Raw genomic sequence first — 21,104 nt, 5'->3', positions numbered from 1 at the left:
AAAAAAAACGCGGTATTTTCGAGCGCCTTGCAGCTCGATGTCCTCTTAGCGCGGCGCCCAGGGGGCGGAGCCTACGACTTGCGCCGATTTTGTAAGTAGGAGGCGGCGGGTACAATTTAAATGAGTTCTTTTTTGGTGCCGGCAACCCTGCGCGTGCGCGTTGGAGCATTCGCGCACGCGCAGTCTGAAGTAAACATTGGCACTCGGCCATTTTAAAAAGTGCTGCAGAAAAAGTGAAAATTTGTTTATTGAACCCTTGCAAAGGCTTGCATTTTAATTTTCTTGATATTTCTGTGTGTGAGGGAGTGCATTCTGTAATTAAAGATAGTCTGTGATAAATGGGACACATGCACTTGTTTGAGACTATTCAAATTTTTTGTAGCTGTTCAATTTTTAAAATTTTTTAATAAAACCACATTGCCCTTCCATGATCAGCACTGAGGCTTCTTGCAGATTTCTCCCTCCCTCCTCCTGCCGTCGGTCGGTCCCGACGGCTAACGGCTGCCTGAAGCACTCAGGCTTCTTGCAGCTTTCTTCCTCCCCCTGCCGTCGGTCGGTCCCGACAGCAAACCACTGCCTGAAAGGCCTGCCTGAAGCACTTTCACACAGGTACGAACATGATTTATTTAATCTTTTCTTTGCTTATAAATTTTTATTCAGGTTGGATTTATTTGTATAATATTTGTATAAGTATAACTAAGGATTTATTGTAGAATTTAATGACTTCCCTTCCCGCCCCCCTCCCCCTCCACCTCGTTCCCGACGCCTAATTTGTAACCTGCGCCTGATTTTTTACTGTGTAGACAAGGTTTTTTCAAGCCTACAAAAATCTTCACTTGCTCCATTCTAAGTTAGTTTGGAGTACGTTTTCAATGTGGAAACTTTCAAATCAGGCGTCAGTGGCCGGACACGCCCCCTTTTGAAAAGAAAATTCTGTTCAAAAGTGAAACTGTCCGACCTGACTAGAAATGCAAAAACTTAAATGTGGAGAATTGCGATTTCTAAGATACTCCATTCTCCACCAGTTGCTCTTAAAAATCAGGAGCAAATCATGTGGAAACTTGGGGCCTCGGTGTTCTATATCACCACAAAACACATAAATATTCACCATTGTCATATGAATTGGTAAAAGTATAGATGTTGCTTCAAGCTTTCCACCTCCATCCCAACCCATCAATTTTTCAGATCTCGGGCATGTGAGGATGGAAAGCTGCCTCCTCGGTGAACCTCCTCCCTGTTTTCTGGGAGTCAGGTCGTTAAGACACAGCATGTGGGTAGGTGCATGATAATGGCTCTAAATTAGGGAAAGATGGTCTCTGATCTATTTCCTCCCATTTTCATTGTTTAAATGAGACATCAGTGTTTAACAGTACTGGGGCCAGAAAATATGAAAGAAGCTAAAACCTGTGCAAGTGCTTAGGCAGCAATGCCTTGCACAGGACTAAGGAACCATTTAATAAACCTTTGGTGGCAAAAATAGGAAGACAGAATATTATCTGAATGATGACAGATTAGGAAAAGGGGAGGTGCAACGAGACCTGGGTGTCATGGTACATCAGTCATTGAAAGTTGGCATGCAGGTACAGCAGGCGGTGAAGGCGGCAAATGGCATGTTGACCTTCATAGCTAGAGGATTTGAGTATAGGAGCAGGGAGGTCCTACTGCAGTTGTACAGAGCCTTGGTGAGGCCACACTTAGAATATTGTGTTCAGTTTTGGTCCCCTAATCTGAGGAAGGACGTTCTTGCTATTGAAGGAGTACAGCGAAGGTTCACCAGACTGATTCCCAGGATGGCAGGACTGACATATGAGGAGAGACTGGATCAACTGGGCTTGTATCCACTGGAGTTTAGAAGAATGAGAGGGGATCTCATAGAAACATGTAAAATTCTGACGGGATTGGACAGGTTAGATGCAGGAAGAATGTTCCCGTTGCTGGGGAGTTCCAGAACCAGGGGTCACAGTCTAAAAATAAGGGGTAAGCCATTTAGGACCAAGATGAGGAGAAGCTTCTTCACTCAGAGAGTGGTTAACCTGTGGAATTCTCTACAGCAGAAAGTTGTTGAGGCCAGTTCGTTAGATATATTCAAAAGGAATTTAGATATGGCCCTTACGGCCAAAGGGATCAAGGGGTATGGAGAGAAAGCAGGAAAGGGGTACTGAGGTGGAATGATCAGCCATGATCTTATTGAATGGCGGTGAAGGCTCAAAGGGCCAAATGGCCTGCTCCTGCACCTAATTTCTATGAATCAAGAGTCAAGGTCCAACCAACACCAAGGACTAAAGGAGCAAGACCCTCTGGAGCAGGAGGTCTCACTCCGCTTCACTCTGGAGTTAGTTCAGACTTTAACCCGCAATATATACGCCAATATATTGGCAGAAAAAATAGAAAAGCAAATAAAATTTAAATGGAAAAAAAATTGCAAAGTGCTGCAGTACAGAGGTACCTGGGGGTCACTTTTGTGTTTCATGCACAATGAGTATGCAGGTACAGCAAGTAATCAGGAAGGCAACTGGAATGTTGGCCTTCATTGCAAGAAGGATAGAGTATAAAAGCAGAGAAGTCCTGCTACAATTGTACAGGGTATTGGTGAGGCCACACCTGGAGTACTGTGTACAGTGTTGGTCTCCATATTTAAGGAAGGATGTACTTGCATTGGAGACTGTTCAGAGAAGGTTCATTAGGTTGATTCCGGAGATGAATGGGTTGACTTCTGAAGATAGGTTGAGTAGGTTGGGCCTATACTCATTGGAGTTCTGAAGAATGAGAGTTGATCTTATCGAAACATATAAGATAAGGAGGGGGCTAGACAAGGAGGATGCAGAGAGGATATTTCCACTCATAGGGGAAACTAAAACAAGGGGACATAGTCTCAGAATAAGATGCTGACCATTTAAAACTGAGATGAGGAGGAATTTCTTCTCTCAGAGGATTGTAAATCTATGGAATTCTCTGCCCCAGAGAGCTGTGGAGGCTGGGTCATTGAATATATTTAAGGTGGAGAGAGACAGATTTTTGAGTGATAAGGGAATAAAGGGTTATGGGGAGCAGCCAGGGAAATGGAACAGAGCCCAAGATCAGATCAGCCATGATCTTATTAAATGGCGGAGCAGGCCCGAGGGGCCAGGTGGCCTACTCCTGCTCCTAGTTCTTATCTTCTTATGTAGAAGTTTAGCATTGGTCAAAGCCTGAACTACTTTAGCACAAAGCTAAAACTATAGTGTGAAAGTGATAAAGGCTCCATGTGGAATAATGGATTTCTAATATATAATTAGTTCCTCTCATTCTTTCATCCAACCAATGAAATATATATTTTTAAGTAAACATGGCTTTAAAATTGAGCCATGAAATATTACATACAAATGCTTAATGTGTTTGTATAAAATCTTTCCAGCAAATACATTCAAAGCCTTGATAAGGTTTGGATGAGTGTTAACTCCTTCATTAAAGTAGGAGGAGGAAGGTCTTTCAAATCAATGCTAAGTTCTCCGGGTTACTACTGGTGCACCTCAACAGCGCCGGGACCAATATCCTTATGGGGAGTTTTGCTAGTGCTGTTGGGGAGAGTTTAAACTAGCTTGGCAGAGGGATGGGAACCTGAGAACAAATTCAATAGGGAAGGAAGTAAAGCAGAAATTAGATAGCAAGAATCCAGAAAGAGAATCTGTAAGACAGAGGAAACAAGGCTTTTTGAGTAGTAAGCAAGGAGGTCTTCCTATGCTAAATGGTATATACTTTAATGCAAGGAGTATAGCGAATAAGACAGATGAGCTAAGAGCACAGGTAGACATTTGGGAGTATGACATTATAGCCATTACAGAAACATGGCTGAAAGAGGGACAGGTTTGGCAGATCAATATTCCTGGTTACAGGATTTTTAGACAAGATAGAGAGGGGGGTAAAAAGGGTGTGGGGTTGCGGTACTGATTAAAGAAACTATTACAGTGTTGAGGAGGGATGATATGTTAGAGGGATCATCAAATGAGGCCATATGGGTTGAATTGAAAAATAAAAAAGGGGCGATCACACTGCTGGGCATGTATTATAGACCCCCAACAGTGTAGAGGAGCAAATATGTAGGCACATTGCTGTGAAATCCAAAAACCATAGGGCAGTAATTAGGGGATTTTAACTATCCAAATATTGATTGAGACAAATATAGTGTGAGGGGTATAGAAGCTGCGGAATTCTTGAAATGATTTTTAGTCAGTATGTAGCAAGTCCAACATGAGAGGGGATGGTCTTGGATTTAGTTTTGGGGAATGAAGCGGAGCAGGTTGAAGGGGTATTAGTGGGAGAGCACTTGGGTGCCAGTGACCATAATTCAGTCAGATTCAAATTGGTTATGGATAAGGACAAGAATAAGCCTGGAATAAAAGTCCCAAATTGGGGAAAAGCTAATTTTGCTAAGTTAAGGAATGATTTGGCTATAGTGGACTGGAAACAGGTACTTGTGGGTATATCAGTGTCGGAACAGTGAGAGGCATTCAAGGAGGAGATCCGGAAGGCTCAGGCCAAACATGTGTCATGAAAAAAAAAGGTTGAGAATAATAATTCTAGAGCCCCCTGGATGTCTAGGGACCTACAGGGGAGGATAAAGCAAAAAAAGGACGCTTATGTCATATACCAATGGCTAAATACTATAGAATCTTTAGAGGAATATATAAAGTTAAGAGGCAAAATTAAAAAGGATATTAGGAATGCTAAGAGAGAGCACGATAAATTCTTGGCAAGTAAAATTAAGGAAAATCCGAAGATGTTTTATAAATATATTAAGAGTAAGAGGGTAACTAAAGAAAGGGTAGTGCCTATTAGAGACCATAAGGGTAATCTTTGTGTGGAGGCGGAAGATGTTGGTAAGGATCTTAACGGATACTTTGCATCTGTTTTCATAAAGGAAAGGGGTAATGCAGATACTGCTATCAAGGGGGAGTGTGATATTCTGGATGAAATAAATATAGTAAGAGAGGAAATATTAAGAGGTTTCGCAGTTTTGAAAGTAGATAAGTCCCCATGCCCAGATGAAATGCATCCCAGGAGGTTGAGCAAATTAAACGAGGAAATAGCAGAGGCCTTGACCATCATTTTCCAGTCCTCTTTGGATCTGGACATGGTGCAGGAGAATTGGAGGACTGCTAATCTAGTACCCTTGTTTAAGAAGGGATAAAGGGATAGGCCAAATAATTATAGGCCTGTCAGCCTAACCTCAGTGGTGGGAAAATTATTGGAAAAATTCCTGAAAGACAGGATAAATCTACATTTGGAAAGGCAAGGATTAATTAGGGACAGTCAGCATAGATTTGTTAAGGGTAGATCGTGTTTGACTAATCTGATTGAATTTTTTGAGGAGGTAAACAAGAGGGTCGATGAGGGTTGTGCATACGATGTAGTATATATGGACTTTGGCAAAGCTTTTGATAAGGTCCCACATGGTAGACTGGTCACAAAGGTTAAAGCCCATGGGATCCAGGGCAAAGTGGCAATTTGGATCCAAAATTAGCTTGGAGGTAGGAAGCAAAGAGTAATGGTTGGTGGATGTTTTTGTGACTGGAAGGATGTTTCCAGTGGGGTTCTGCAGGGCTCAGAACTGGGTCCCTTGCTTTTTGTCGTATGTATCAACGATTTAGATTTGAATATAGGGAGTATGATTAAGAAGTTTGCAGACGGCACTAAAATTGGCTGTGTGGTTGATAATGAAGAGGAAAGTCATGGGATGCAGGAGGATATCAATCTACTGGTCAGGTGGGCAGAGCAGTGGCAAATGGAATTTAATTCAGAGAAGTGTGAGGTGATGCCTTTGGGAAGGCCACTTAATAGTGTAGATGAACAAAGGGACCTTGGAGTACTTGTCCACAGATCCCTGAAAGTAGCAGGCCAGGTGGATAAGGTGGTTAAGAATACGGGATGCTTGCCTTTATTGGCCGAGGCATAGAATATAAGAGCAGGGAGGTTATGCTTAAATTGCATAATACTTTAGTTAGGCCACAGCTAGAGTACTGCGTGCAGTTCTGATCACCGTATTATAGGAAGGACGAGATTGCACTAGAGAGGGTGCATAGGAGATTTACGAGGATGCTGCCTGGAATGAAGAATGTTAGATACGAGCACAGATTGGATAGGTTGTGTTTGTTCTCATTGGAACAGAGGAGGTGGAGAGGAGACCTCATTGAGGTGTACAAAATATTGAGGGGCCTGGACATAGTGGATTTTAAGGGCCTATTTCCATTGGTGGAGGTTGGTGGAAGGTTTAGAGGGGATTTGAGGGAGGGCTTCTTTACGCAGAAGGTTGTAGGGATCTGGAACTCGCTGCCTGAAAGAGTGGTGGATGCAGAAACCCGCACCACTTTTAAGAGATGGTTGAATGGGCACTTAAAGTACCGTAACCTGCAGGGTTACGAATCTAGAGCCTCTCCCAGGAGATCACATGGCTCCGGTTGGGGTGGAATGTAGAATGTTTCAGTATAAGGGGTGTCGCAGTTGTGTGAGGCAGACTGGTTGGGCTGGGTGCTCTTTGCCTTTGCGCCATTGTTCATAGGTTTATATGTAACCTTCAGGGCTGCTGACCGAGGGCCGTGCGGCTCTTTGTCGGCCGGCATGGACACAATGGACCGAAATGGCCTTCTGCGCTGTAAATTTTTATGTTTCTATGTTTCTAAGTGTTCATATCTCTGTCATACATTAATGTCCATTGATTTTCAAAGTAGACTATGCCTGGAAAGAGGGAAAATAGTTTATACCTTACCCTGGTGTATTTCTTTAAACTTTATATTATGTTACCAGGAGTTTGGGTAGCTCAATGTATCAGAGCTTTATCTTCCCATCTTTTGGATTTTTGCAGGGTCACCAGACCAACAGAATTAGCATATAGGGTTGAATTTTCACCACCATTCTGCGTCGTCTTTTTGGCATCCGCTAGTTTTTTTTTAAGCAAACTAAAATCTGCAAGATTCACCAAAGTTTCTGCACCAGCGTAAACTACTTACAGACAATTTTCTTAGTTCCCGATATTTTGGACATCACTGGGGGAGCCGGCTGCCGGCAGCGCCATTTCTGGCCATTTAAACGAGTTTGGCCAACTGGTATTTTTTCTAAAACAGCGTCGTGCACCTTTCTGAAAAACCTCACCTTAACAAGAAAATCGGCGCAGAGAAGACGCCATTGTTTTAGCGGAGATTTTTGGGGAGGGGGGGGCACGGAGGGGGGGCGGTGGGGGGAAGAAGACACAGAACCGGGGGCGGGGTACCTTTCGGCCCGGGATAGGAGCAGGAGCAGCACCGGCACCGGGGGCGGGGAATCTTTCAGCCCGGAATAGCAGCAGCACCGGGGCTCTACAATTGCTTATGTCTTGCTGCATCTTGTATGTTTCACTTTGCAGCCATAGCCCTTCAGTGTATCTCTCGTTACCCTGACAACCTGTTTTTCATCACAGACCTTAAGCTCCACCCACAGAGCTTAAGGACAATCTGTGCCGCTCCAAAATGAGTTTATTCCGGCGAAACTTGCAATTTTTTTTGGCACAGTCGGCCTCTAAAAAAAAATCGGACATACCTCTACAACTGTGCCAAAAATCGGCAATGTGGAAAATTGGCCGCAACGTTATCTCTGAGATGACTGTGAAGTCCTAAGTGAAGTGAATTATTTCCTAGTACTAGAAGTGCACATTTTTGCTACAGAACAAAACTGCCTATATTTTAGTACAAACTGTAATTTCTCTTAGAGAGCCCATGAGCATGGCTTGTGTGACAACACAGGAAAATTCAGTCTGGTACAATAGGAAATAATCCAAAGGTGAACACATTTGTATGCTGGCTCCTTGCATTTACACTGCTAAATCTAGCTCAATTATGGTGTTTGAATAAGGCAGCTGCTTTTTGCAATGTAACCAGAGAGCTGGCACATGGATACTTTTCTCCTGCAATCCAAGCACGAATGTAAAAGCATCTCAAGACCCAAGATACTTTGTTGGGGCATAGTAAAAGGAAATGTACCCTGTATCCTGGAGTTATTGATGCTAATATTGGATGACAAATTGAAAAATATTCAATCACCCCACATTCTTAAAATAATAAATCCCAAAATAATCATCTCCCTACAAAAAACAGTATAATAGCTTTAGATGTAAAATAGACATCATGAAATATAAAATGCAGCAAGTAAATATACTGAAATGAAGAGGTAAATTTTAAATGACTTACTCTGTTGCATAACTCATCGTTGTCAGTATAGATGGCAACTTGCCGAGTTGTTTCACCCCCTTCACTTAGAAAGATAGTCATCAAGACAAGAATATCATAACCATGCCTTCCAGTAAATATTTTGAAATCGTCAATAAGGTTTGGACGTGATAGAAAGTCCTGCAACACAAATAAACAAACAATGATGAACAAAGAACCCAATTAACTAACAATGAAATACTCATGATACTTAATTACTGATACAACCTGAGTGGATATACTCTCTTAGGATACTATTACAGAGAATATTTTATTTCTCATAGTAGATTTGGTTTTGTGCTGACTTGACTACTGTGTAAAAGATAACAACTTGATGGCATTTCAAAGACAGTGCATAATGAGAAGGCACATTTCAAATGGATTTTAACAAGTTACGCTGCATTTAACCCTTATATAAAAAATGCCTTTGCCGATTACACCAGAATCCAAAACACAATAATGTCTAGAAAAAGTGTTTACATTTTATTTGGTTAGACCAGTTCAGACGTTTCAGGCACATTATCAGGGAGGTCTCCATTTTTTATATTTCTTGGAATCTTAACGAGCCTTGAGCACAATTTGTGCTCTTCAACCACATTATGTTACTCCAAGCACTACAGTGGACCCGCAGGGTTCAGGGCTCCGTGCAAATAAAATGCTATGTATTGTATCATCAGCCCCATTGTGTGATGTCAACAGATTACTGAGCTCCATTATACTATTACAAGCAGGAAACACCACCACCTTGAACTCAATCTTGAGCTTTACTTAATCAGCTTTTCTATACCACTAATATAGGTTGAGTTATGGAGAATGTTTTTAATGTAAAGTAAAATACAATAAATATTCAAATGTTATATAAATTATATGCATGCACTGTTTTGCCTCTATCCTTAGTTTATCCCTTTTTTGCCTGACCTGAAAATGGTAACTCATACTGGTGTGCAGTTCGACTGGCACTGACAGCCCTCTAGTATATCCCCCAAGTGGCCATTCTTCACATGATTTTCACATGAGTGTTGGCAGGCTATTTGACTTCAGATGATAATCGCAGCCAAGCCCAATTCTGTTCTCATCTCTTGCTCATATTCTTGAATCAGAAACAGGAAACTTGCTGATTTTTCCTTTTCCTACTCTATGGACATCAACATTAGTTCTAGTGCACACCACTACTCTGGTTGGGATCAGCTAACCCAGCATAGCTCAGAAGTCCATTATGTATGGCTCAGTAAATAAATGCACTGTCCACTGCACTTACCCATCAAAGGCGGTCCCTCAAAACGAGGATGACTTGCTTTCACGCCAAAAAAAGGATGAGTTCACAGGTGTTTCGAAAGAAGAACCCGAACTACATCCTCAAGGGTGGAAGATGCCTGTACGTGGATTTTTTTTTGACGTGTGGTGGCCGTTAAACACCAGCCACCACACAGGCTTGACAGAGCTAGGTCTTGATCCAGTGGCAAGGATTACATAAGACAATTGGAGACCTGCTCTGCTCCACGGACCTAGTGCGCACACATATCGCGGTGTGGGCTGGCCCATGCTGCCCCGGGCCCCTGGCCCCGAACTCACGCCTCCCCAGTCACATCCCTCCACAGTCTCTCACAGCACCTTCGCCCCAATCTCGCCGCTCCTGCTGCACCTGCCCACGCTCCATAGAACATAGGCTCCTGATGGTTCTTCATTCTGCTCAAATCCATCCAACACCTTGTCCAGGTTAAATGCCTCAACCTCGGAGCAGTTCATTTGTTAATATTCACGAACCTGTACAATGCCCTCAGTCTGCCTGAACCAAACTCCCTACTTTTGAAGTAGTCATCAGGGATGTGCTGCCCCTGTACTGGGCTGAGACCAGGGTCCTGTTCATGCATGCAGGTCACAACTGTTCTTTTATCTGCTTAAGTCACCCTCCAAGCAGCCAATTGGTTTCTCAGTACTAATGGAGCCTCAACCAGATGCGGGCTCATCGCTTCTCAGGTAGGCTGAAAATGTCGCCCGATTACACTGGTGGCTTTTATTTGCTCTGCATCTCAACGTTACCCGGCGGAGCTGGGTAACACTGCGGATCTCTACTATTTTACCATTATGTATGGCTCAGTACCACAGTGGACTGCATTTATTTACTGAGAAGTTTTGGGTAGCTATCATAACTCTCACAATAACATATAAGATTAAACATAGCATCCTGTGTAATCATGAGCAACGATACACAAAAGACAAATGCCACTTTTTGTTAAGTAACAATCTAATTTAGATAACATCTACGTCAAATATAAACAAAAAATAATGAAAAATGCATTCTACAATTATAATAAAAAGAATTATGAGAAACATACATTCAATATGTTAATGGCTCATCACCGAGAAAATGCAGAAACCAAGCGCAGGCAGCGGAAGGAGCATGCGACAAACCAGTCCCATCCACCCTTTCCCTCAACGGCTGTCTGTCCCACTGTGACAGGGACTGTGGTTCTCGTATTGGACTGTTCAGTCACCTAAGAACGTATTTTTAGAGTGGAAGCAAGACTTCCTAGATTCCCAGGGACTGCCTATGATGATATGATGATGGCTTTGGAAATGCAAATAGTAAGCAGGGCTCTGTGTGGGACAGGATGTAGTTAACCAAGTTTTGGATGAGCTAGTTTATCGAGGATGAAACATGAGAGGCTGGTCAGGAGAGCATTGGAATAGTTGAGAAAAGGGGAGGGGCATTAGCATTTGGAACTCACCTACTCTTATTTGACTAGTGCCATGGGATCTTTTACTTCTACTTGAGAAGGCAGATGGAGTCTCGATTTAATGGGGCTGAAATTCAGTTGTGCCAGAAAGCTGGCGCACCTATGATTTTTTTTAGAGTGGTACTTACTGCTGGGAGCTCCGATGCGGTCAGAAGGCATTTTCAGGACTGTGACATTTTTTCCAAGTCCCAAAGGAAATGACTCGTAATGGGGGTGGGCCATAGACTTTAAGCCAGGCTGACTGGCTGAAAATCGGTCGGACAGGAACTTTGCCGCTGTCAATCAACAGTGGAGTAGTGGTAATGTCACAGCGTGTGTATCACCACGCTCTCTCCCCTTTGTTAAAGGGGAGAGATTCTGTTATTTTAAATCTTTGGCCACTGGGCCATCAGGAAGGGTTTAAGCTGGGCCAGCAGCCTGGCACCCAAGAGGGGATGCCAGGCTGCCCGTTGGCAGCCCGGCTGAACCCGGGGGCAGTATTTTGCCAACCAATGGGAAAGTTGGCCGGCAAAAATGTTTACATTACGGCCGCAGCAGTGAACCCTTCCCTTTAAGGGCCGCTGCGCTGCCGGGCCACATTCACTCTGCAGAGGGTACACTGACAGAAAAATGTTGTTGGGGGCACTGCACCCGGGGTATCGATGGAAGTAGCTGAATATCAGAAGGTAAGTATTTTTGTTTAATAAAATTGGCGGGATCGGGTCTCGGCTGAAAAATCCCCGACCTGAATTTAGGCCATGTCGGCCAGTTGACCCCAAAGCAGCGGCCATTTGATTTTTAAGAATGGCCGCCGCAAACGAGCATTAACAGGTCTCTTTGAGACCTTGAATTTCGGCCCCAACATCTTATCCGAAAGACGACACCTCTGACAGTGCAGCACTACCTCAGTACTGCACTGAAGTAACAGCCTAGATTAGGTGTTCAAGTCTCTGGATCAGGACTTGAACCAACAACCTTCTGACTCTGAGGCGGCAGTGCTACCACTGGGCCTAGGCCAATAAAGGCATGGTTGAGGGGTTCAGCGGCAGAGGGGCTGAGGTAGGAGCAGAAGTGGGAGATGTTACAGAGATAGAAGTAGGTGGCCTTTGTGAAAGAGTTCAGCTCGGGGTCGAATAGGATGTCAAGCCTGTGAACAGTCTGGTTGAGACAAAATTGGTTGTTTTCTCAATTCCTTCCTTTTTCTTTGGAAAGTTAGTCACATACTATTCTCAATTCAAATGACACAGTGCCTACCTGCTTAATTATGATTCATCACTGGCTTATGAATACAAAATTTTAATGTGCGAAATATGACAGCAATGATGGAAAATATGACATTTAACATTACTTCACCATTACCCACTCTTTTACATATGATTGCATACTTGCCCATATTTACATTGCCATATTCAACATCCAACTTCACTTCTGGTAAAAAAAAATCCCAGAAGTAACAGCAATTGGCAAGGAATGGGCAGAGTGCCCTCCTTGCAGATTTCTCACAATACCCACTTCAGTTCCACCTGAAAGCTGGCATTAGCGATGAGGAAAATCCAGGTTTATTTGTTTATTTTTCAGAAACCAATCAAAAAACACTTGCTTCAGTATCTATGGACAGAAATCTTAGATACTTCTTTTGAAATATCTTTACTGCTCCTTCAATTCCACCAATTCTGCCACTACCCATCGCCTCCAGCGCCCCCTCCCCCTCATCCTCCTTGCAGCCCTCCTCCCCCCACAAACACACACACACCATACTCTCTGACTCACCATAGGCAACTCCTATAATGAAGAGACAAGAGAGATTGACTAATTGATTGATACTAGAAGTATAATTGATCTGTGAAATTTGTGTCATGATCTTGTCATCGTAATTCAATTTACAAACTGGTCCAGTAATTTATTTTTGCATTCCTTAGCTATCTAGTGAGCTATGCAACTGTCATGAATTTCTGTATTAGTCTCAATGATCTTTGCAATAATTTACATGGCTGAAGTTGCAGATTGATTACTCTGTTTCTCTGATGTTAAAAGGCTATCCATTTGAAGGGTGTTCCTGTAGCAGTTTGGAATGGCTCTCCCTGTGATCCGACATTCACTGGTCTGTTTGATCGGTGATTTGGGAAGGGGGACATTTGAATCAACAAAAATGTGAATCATTGTGTAGATCATTGTATTCAATACCAGATTTTTCAGGAGTGAATCAAAGTATAAGATTTTATCTTCACCATCCTAATTTATACAAGATAGTTTTTGATTGCTTGTTTTTTGTGGAAAAAATATAAGTATTTGGTTTGACAAATGGTAACTGATGTTACAGTGGAAGTTCCTAATATTCACTACATTTTGACATATAGCTGACAAACAGTTAATTCTTAGCATCTTATTAGCAGTAAAAAGAGGGAACATGCTTATAAACCAGCATCAATCTATGCTTCTAACACATTACACACTGCACAAGAGGATAAATTAGTGGAAAAGCCACTTCCTTTCTATTACATATTCAGAGCAGAAGTTGTCAGCTAGATTTCCTGCTATGTCCATGTTCAGCTGATTTTTTACAGCGGTAATTTATGACTTCTGCTACATGTAATGACACACTGGATAATAATAGAATACTGAATTTTAATTACAGTATGCAAATCAGCCAAGCAAAAAATAACCAGCCCATCTTCTAATGAAGAAAGACAATTAAATATGACAGGCCTTTAGAATGGGAGCGATCTGTTTGTATTGAACTTTGACATAAAGCATATTAAAATTTAACACCAACTCAACTAGGAATGTATCGTAAAGAAAAACAAAGAGATTGACAGAAAAAGCACTACTTTTAAGCTGATTTTTAATTTACAAAATATTTTTAACATCAGTAGTTCAATTTTATTCATGACCTTGGAATTACCATGGAATTCGATTATTGAGAATTAAATGACATACTTTCCTTGCTCAATCCTATTTTGCCAACATCCATCATTTTAATATTGTCTACTGCCAAGTAGAAAATAGCATACTTACTGCTAAAGTTTGTTTGGTTCCCTGATTCAATGAACCAATGCACAAAATGGTGTGAGCCTGAGTCATGGAGATTAGGATGGTATCAGTTTAGAATCCTAGTTTGTCCTGAGTTGGCTGATCTTAGCTAGGACACCAGTGGGGGGCTGCCCCATTAAATCTGAGTTAGGGAAGGGAAAAGTCAACCAGAGTTCACCTTCTGACTCCTATTATAAATTGTGTGCATATGGCTATTGAATGAAGATAAGATCAAGCTCACATGTGATGCCCCCATCTTTAAACAGTATAATGACATACAAGATCATGTGATAAGTTACTGTATGACAGACTGCATCTTTTGAACAATCCTATAACATCATTTTCAGATGAGGACATTCACTTTGACCGCTGAAATGCACATCACATTTTCTAGTAAAAGGTTAACTTAGTTGTAAAAAATTAACACTAGTGAAAGAAAAAGATTAACTGAAGCAAATTATTAGAAAATTTGATTACCTGGAATGTCCTGTGGTCACAAAAGGCACTATATAAATGCAACTGCTTCCTTAAGTAATTCTGCTATTTTCTAATTTTTCATTATGCTACCACTGCTAAATAAGGACAATTGTGGTAGTTCAGGTCCCGAGTAGGTATTATTACTGACCTTCAGTAAGCAAAGAACAAAGTTGTTTTTGGGTATCAGGATATTAAATTATAAGGAGAGGTTAAAGAAATTGGGCTTGTTTTCTTTGAAAAAGAGGAGACTTTCAAATTATATATCTGATGGTTTCAAAATTATGAACAGAATTGACAAAAATTAATCAGGCAAAAGATTCAATTGTTGTGGGATAGACGTAAAAACAAATAGAAAGTTAGGAAGAAGAAAGGAATTGAAGCAGAATTTTTTTACTCAATTATATTAGCATTGTGGAATAAGTTATTAGGCAAGGCCATTGAAGCAAACAACATAAGTAGACTCAAAAAAGATTCATTCCTGGAGAGAGAATTGAGAGATATGGCGAGAAGGCAGTAAGTTTGTTTGTTTGGAAAATAGACCTTTCACGTTTCTAAAAATTCTTATGTTCTTATGTCACTCTTCGGCCAGATTTTATTAGTTATGACACATTTAAGTTATTGTTTACTGTTTCTTTGTATCATATTTTTCATATAAAATTTGTGTTGAAGCTTTACTGATCACATATGATGCACCACAAAACAATATTAATGATTTGCAGCAACACTGCCTTGGCACCAAGTCTAAAATTGCATTGCTAAATTATTCTGAGTGGACACCAAGGTACAACACAAAATAAAATTCCAAATGGGAAAAGTTGAATCTGTGTTTATTTTAATAGAGTTTAATGCCTCTGTTAATACAGTGGACAGAGGAAAGCTATATAAATGCAGTAAATATATTAATGGGACTAATAGGATAAAAGTATCATGTGTAATAGAATATTTCAGAAAGTTTAAGTTTTTATGCCTCTTCAAGAAACTATGAAAACTGCATCCTGGAGGGTGCTGGTTCTAATCTATATCTGAAATAAGAATTTAGAAATTATATGGAGGAGCAGATGATGATACTGTGCATGTGGGAACAGCAAGGGGTGTTTAAGCTGGATATTTTTCCACCTGAAAATAAAGTAACAATCCCTTCTAATTATGTTATTTCATAAATCTAATTGCTGTAGTCCTGTCATCATCTTTTTAAAATAACTACAAAGGTATACAAGATTGCCCTATTCACTTCTGTAAAAATTATGTTCTTATGTTCTTATTAAGCCCATCAGATGGGATAGAGAGGGGGATAAAAAGGAGGGGGGGTCTCAGTATTGATTAAAGAAACAATTACAGCTTTGAGGAGGGTTGATATATTAGCAGGATCATCAAATTAGGCCATATGGGTTGAATTGAAGAACAAAAAAGGGGTGATCACATTGCTAGGAGTATATATAGACCCCCAAACATTCAGAGGGAGATAGAAGAGCAAATATGTAGGCAAATTTCTGAGAAGTGCAAAAACTACAGGGCAGTAATAGTAGGGGATTTCAACTACCCTAATATTAACTGGGATAGAATTAGTGCGAAAGGTATAGAAGGTGCGGAATTCCTAAAATGCATTCAGGAGAAATATTTTAGCCAGTATATAACAAGCCCGACAAGGGAGGAGGTGGTTCTGGGCTTCGTTTTAGGGAATGAAACTGGCAGGTGAAAGGGGTATCAGTGGGAGACCATTTCGGTGCTAGTGATCATAATTTTGTTATATTTAGGGTAGTTATGGAAAAGGACAAAGATAGACCAGGAATAAAAGTTCACAATTAGAGAAAAATCAATTTTGCTAAGCCGAGATGGGATTTAGTCAAAGTGGACAGAAAACAGCTACTTGAAGGTAAATCAGTGTCAGAACAGTGGGAGGCATTCAAGGAGGAGATCCTGAGGGTTCAGAGCAAGTATGTCTCCTTAAAGAAAAAGTGTGGGACTAAAAAATCTAGAGCCCCCTGGTTGTCAAGGGGCATACAGGGTAGAATAAAGAAAAAAAGGAAGGATTATGACAGATACCGAGGGCTCAATGCAGCAGAAACTCTCGAGGAATATAGAAAGTGCAGGGGTGAAATTAAAAAAAAAAATTAGGAAAGCAAAGAGAGAGCAGGAAAAAATTTTGGCAAGTAAAATAAAGGAAAACCAAAAGATGTTTTATAAATACATTAAGAGCAAGAGGATAAATAAAGCAAGAGTAGGGCGTATTAGAGACCATAAAGGAGTCGGGAGATGTGGGTATGGTTCTTAATGAATACTTTGCGCCTGTTTTATAATTTAAAGAGAGAAAAATTGCAAAGTGCTGCAGTACAGAGGGACCTGGGGGTCCTTGTGAATGAAACATAAAAATTTAGTATGCAGGTACAGCAAGTAATCAGGAGGACAAACGGAATGTTGGCCTTTATTGCAAGGGGGATGGAGTATAAAAGCAGAGAAGTCCTGCTACAACTGTACAGGTTATTAGTGAGGCCACACCTGGAGTACTGCATACAGTTTTGGTCTCCATATTTAAGGAAGGATATACTTGCATTGGAGCTGTCCACTGTTAACTAGGTTGATTCCAGGATGAGGATGTTGACTTATGAAGATAGGTTGAGTAGGTTGGGCCTATACACACTGGAGTTCAGAAGAATGAGAGGTGATCTTATCGAAACATACACGATAATGAGGGGGCTTGACAAGATGGATGCAGAGAGGATATTTCCACTCATAGAAGAAACTAAAACTAGGGGACATAGTCTCAGAATAAGGGGCCGCCCGTTTAAAACTGAGACGAGGAGGAATTTCTTCTCTCAGAGCATTGTAAATCTGTAGAATTCTCTGCGCCAGTGAGCTGCGGAAGCTGGGTCATTGAATATATTTTGAATATATTTAAGGCGGAGATAGACAAATTTTTGAGCGATAAGGGAATAAAGAGTAATGGGGAGCAGGCAGGGAGGTGGAGCCGAATCCATGATCAGATCAGCCATGATCTTATTAAATGGCGGAGAAGGCTCAAGGGGCCAAATGCTCCAATTTCTTATGTTCTTATGTTTTTACAAAAGATAGGGGCGATGCAGACATTGCAATCAGGGAGGAGGAGTGTGAAATATTAGATAAAATAAACATCGTGACAAAGGAAGTATTAAGGGGCTTAGCAGCTTTGAAAGTGGATAAATCCCCAAGCCTGGATGAAATGTATCCCAGGCTGTTAAGAGACTATAAGAACATAAGAACATAAAAAATAGGAGTAGATGTAGGCTCTATGGCCCCTCGAGCCTGCTCCACCATTCAATAAGATCATGGCTTATCATCGACCTCAACTCCACTTTCCCGCCCGATCTCCATATCCCTTGATTCCCGCTAGACTCCAAAAATCTATCCATCTCAGCCTTGAATATATTCAGAGACGCAGCATCTACAGCCCTCTGGGGCAGAGAATTCGAGAGATTCACAATGCTCTGAGTGAAGAAATTGCTCCTTATCTCTGTCGTAAATAGCTTACCCCTTAACCTGAAATTGTGCCTCTAGTTCTACATAAGAACATAAGAAATAAGAGCAGGAGTTGACTATTTGGCACTCGAGCCTGCTCCACCATTCAATAAGATCATGGCTGATCTGATCATGGACTCAGCTCCACTTCCCTGCCCGCTCGCCATAACCCTTTACTCCATTATTGCTCAAACATCCATCTATCTCTGCCTTAAATATATGTAATGACCCAGCCTCCACAGCTCTCTGGGGCAGAGAATTCCATAGATTTACAACCTTCTGAGAGAAGAAATTCCTCTTCATCTCAGTTTTAAATAGCCGGCCCCTTATTCTGAGACTTAGTTTTAGTTTTTCCTATGAGTGGAAATATCCTCGCTGCGTCCACCTTGTTGAGGCCCCTCATTATCTTATAAGTTTCAATAGGATCACCTCTCATTCTTCTGAACTCCAATGAATATAGGCCCAACCTACTCAACCTATTTTGATAAGTCAACCCCCTCATCTCTAGAATCAACCTAGTTAACAGTGGGCAGCCTCCAAAGCAAGTATATCTTTAAGTACGGAGGCCAAAACTGTACGCAGCACTCCAGGTGTGGCCTCACCAATACCCTGTACAGTTGTAGCAGGACTTCTCTGCTTTTATACTCTACCCCCCTTGCAATAAAGGCCACCATTCCATTTGCCTCCCTGATTACTTGCTGTACCTGCATACTAACTTTTTGTGTTTCATGCACAAGGACCCCCAGGTCTTTCTGTACTGTAGCACTTGCAGTTTTTTCCATTTAAATTATAATTTGCTTTTCTATTTTTTTTCCATTTAAATTATAATTTGCTTTTCTATTTTTCCTGCCAAAATGAATAAGCTCACATTTTCCCACATTATACTCCATCTGCCAAATTTTTGCCCGCTCACTTAGCCTGTCTATATCCGTTTGCAGGTTTTTTGTGTCCTCCTCAAAATTCGCTTTCCCACCCATTTTTGTATCATCAGCAAACTTGGCTACATTACACTCGGTCCCTTCATTCAAGTCATTAATATAGATTGTAAATAGTTGAGGAGCCAGCACCGATCCCTGCGGCACCCCACTAGTCACTGTTTGCCAACGGAAAATGAGCCATTTATCCCGTTTCTCTGTTTTGTGTTAGTTAGCCAATCCTCTATCCATGCTAATATATTACCCCCAACCTCGTGAACTTTTATCTTCTGCAGTAACCTTTTAGGTGGCACCTTATTGAATGCCTTCTGGAAATCCAAATACACCATATCTACTGGTTCCCCCTTATCCACCCTGCTTGTTACATCCTCAAAGAACTCCAACAAATTTGTCAAACATGATTTTCCTTTCATAAAACCACGCTGACTCTGCTTGATTGAATCATGTTTTTCCAAATGTCCCACTACTGCTTCCTTAATAATGGACTCCAGCATTTTCCCAATGACAATGTTAGGCTAACTGGTCTATAGTTTCCTGCTTTTTGTCAGCCTCCTTTTTATTAAATAGGGGTGTTACATTTGCGGGGTTTTCCAATCCGCTGGAACCGCCACAGAATCCAGGGAATTTTGATAGATTACAACCAATGCATCCACTATCTCTGCAGCCACTTCTTTTAAAACCTTCGGATGTCAGCCATGCGGACCAGGGAATTTGTCCACCTTTAGTCCCATTATTTTACTGAGTACTATTTCATTAGTGATAGTGATTGTATTAAGTTCCTCCCTATAGCCCCTTGATTATTCACTATTGGGATGTTTTTAGTGTCTTCTAGCGTGAAGACCGATATAAAATATTTGTTCAATGTCTCTGCCATTTCCCTGTTCTCCATTATTAATTCCCCAGTCTCATCCTCTGGGGGACCAACATGTGTTCTAGCCACTCCTTTCCTTTTTATGTACCTGTAGAAACTCTTACCATCTGTTTTTATATTTCGTGCTAGTTTGCTTTCATAATCTATCTGCTCACTCTATCATTTTTTTAGTTGTTCTTTGCTGGCTTTTAAAATTTTCCCAATCCTCTGGCCTCCCACTAGTCTTGGCCACATTGTATGCCCTTGTTTTCAATTTGATACCATCCCTTATTTCCTTAGTTAGCCATGGATGGTTATCCCTTCTCTTGCAGTCTTTCCTTCTCATTGGGATATGCTTTTGTTGCGAGTTATGAAATTTCTCCTTAAATGACTACCACTGCTCATCAACCGTCCCATACTTTAATCTACTTTCCCAGTTCAATTTAGCCAACTCTGCCCTCATACCTTTGTCGTCTCCTTTATTTAAGCTTAGGACCCTGGTTTGAGAACCAAATTTCTCACCCTCCAACTGAATTTGAAATTCAACCATGTTATGGTCACTCATTCCTAGAGGATCCTTTACTACGAGATCATTTATTAATCCTGCCTCATTACACAGTACTAGATCTAAGATAGCCTGCTCTGTAGTTGGTTCTGCAACATACTGTTCAAGGAAACCATCTCAGTTTCACCCTATGAATTCTTCCTCAAGGCTACCCTGGCCAATTTGCTTTGTCCAATCAATATGAAGGTTAAAATCACTCATGATTATTGCTGTTCTTTTAGTACAAGCCTCCATTATTTCTAAACACTCCAGCCAGGCGAAACAACCTGTCAGCATCTACCCTGTCAATCCCCTTCAGGATCTTGTATGTTTCAATGAGATCACCTCTCATTCTTCTAAACAGCACAGAGTGTACACCCATTCTACACAACCTTTCATCATAAGACAGCCCTCTCATCCCAGGAATTAATCTTGTGAACCTCCACTTTACCGTCTCCAAGGCAAGTATATCTTTCCTTAGATAAGGAGACCAATACTGTGCACAGTATTTCAGGTGTAGTCTCCCCAAGGCCCTGTACAATTGTAGCAAGACTACCTTATTCTTGTACTCCAACCCCCTTGCAATAAAGGACAACATGCCATTTGTCCTCCTTATTGCTTGCTGTACCTGCATGCTAGCACAAGGACACCCAAATCTCTCTGAACAATAACATTTAAAAGTTTCTCACCATTTAAAAAATGTTCTGCTTTTCTATTCTTCCAACCAAAGTGAATAACCTCACATTTCCCTACATTATACTCCATCTGCCAACTTACTGCCCACTCACTTAGTCTATCTATATCTCTTTGCAGACACTTTATGTTCTCCTCACAGTTTACTGTCCT

The 21,104-nt window shown here is 41.2% G+C and overlaps 1 protein-coding gene across 2 annotated transcripts in view; it reads right to left on the bottom strand.

Moving 5' to 3' along the window:
• Nucleotides 1-21,104, bottom strand: part of LOC139265594 (protein prune homolog 2-like) — an 808,581-nt gene that overhangs the window by 266,947 nt on the left and 520,530 nt on the right. For both annotated transcript variants that reach the window (XM_070882707.1, XM_070882715.1), the window contains exon 7: nt 8,196-8,354. In XM_070882707.1, the coding sequence (XP_070738808.1) occupies nt 8,196-8,354 (159 nt within the window). The remainder of the gene's footprint in view (nt 1-8,195; nt 8,355-21,104) is intronic.

The sequence above is a fragment of the Pristiophorus japonicus genome, chromosome 1 (genome assembly GCF_044704955.1).
Source record: "Pristiophorus japonicus isolate sPriJap1 chromosome 1, sPriJap1.hap1, whole genome shotgun sequence".
NCBI lineage: Eukaryota > Metazoa > Chordata > Chondrichthyes > Pristiophoridae > Pristiophorus > Pristiophorus japonicus.
This window is presented reverse-complemented; position numbering and strand designations above follow the sequence as displayed.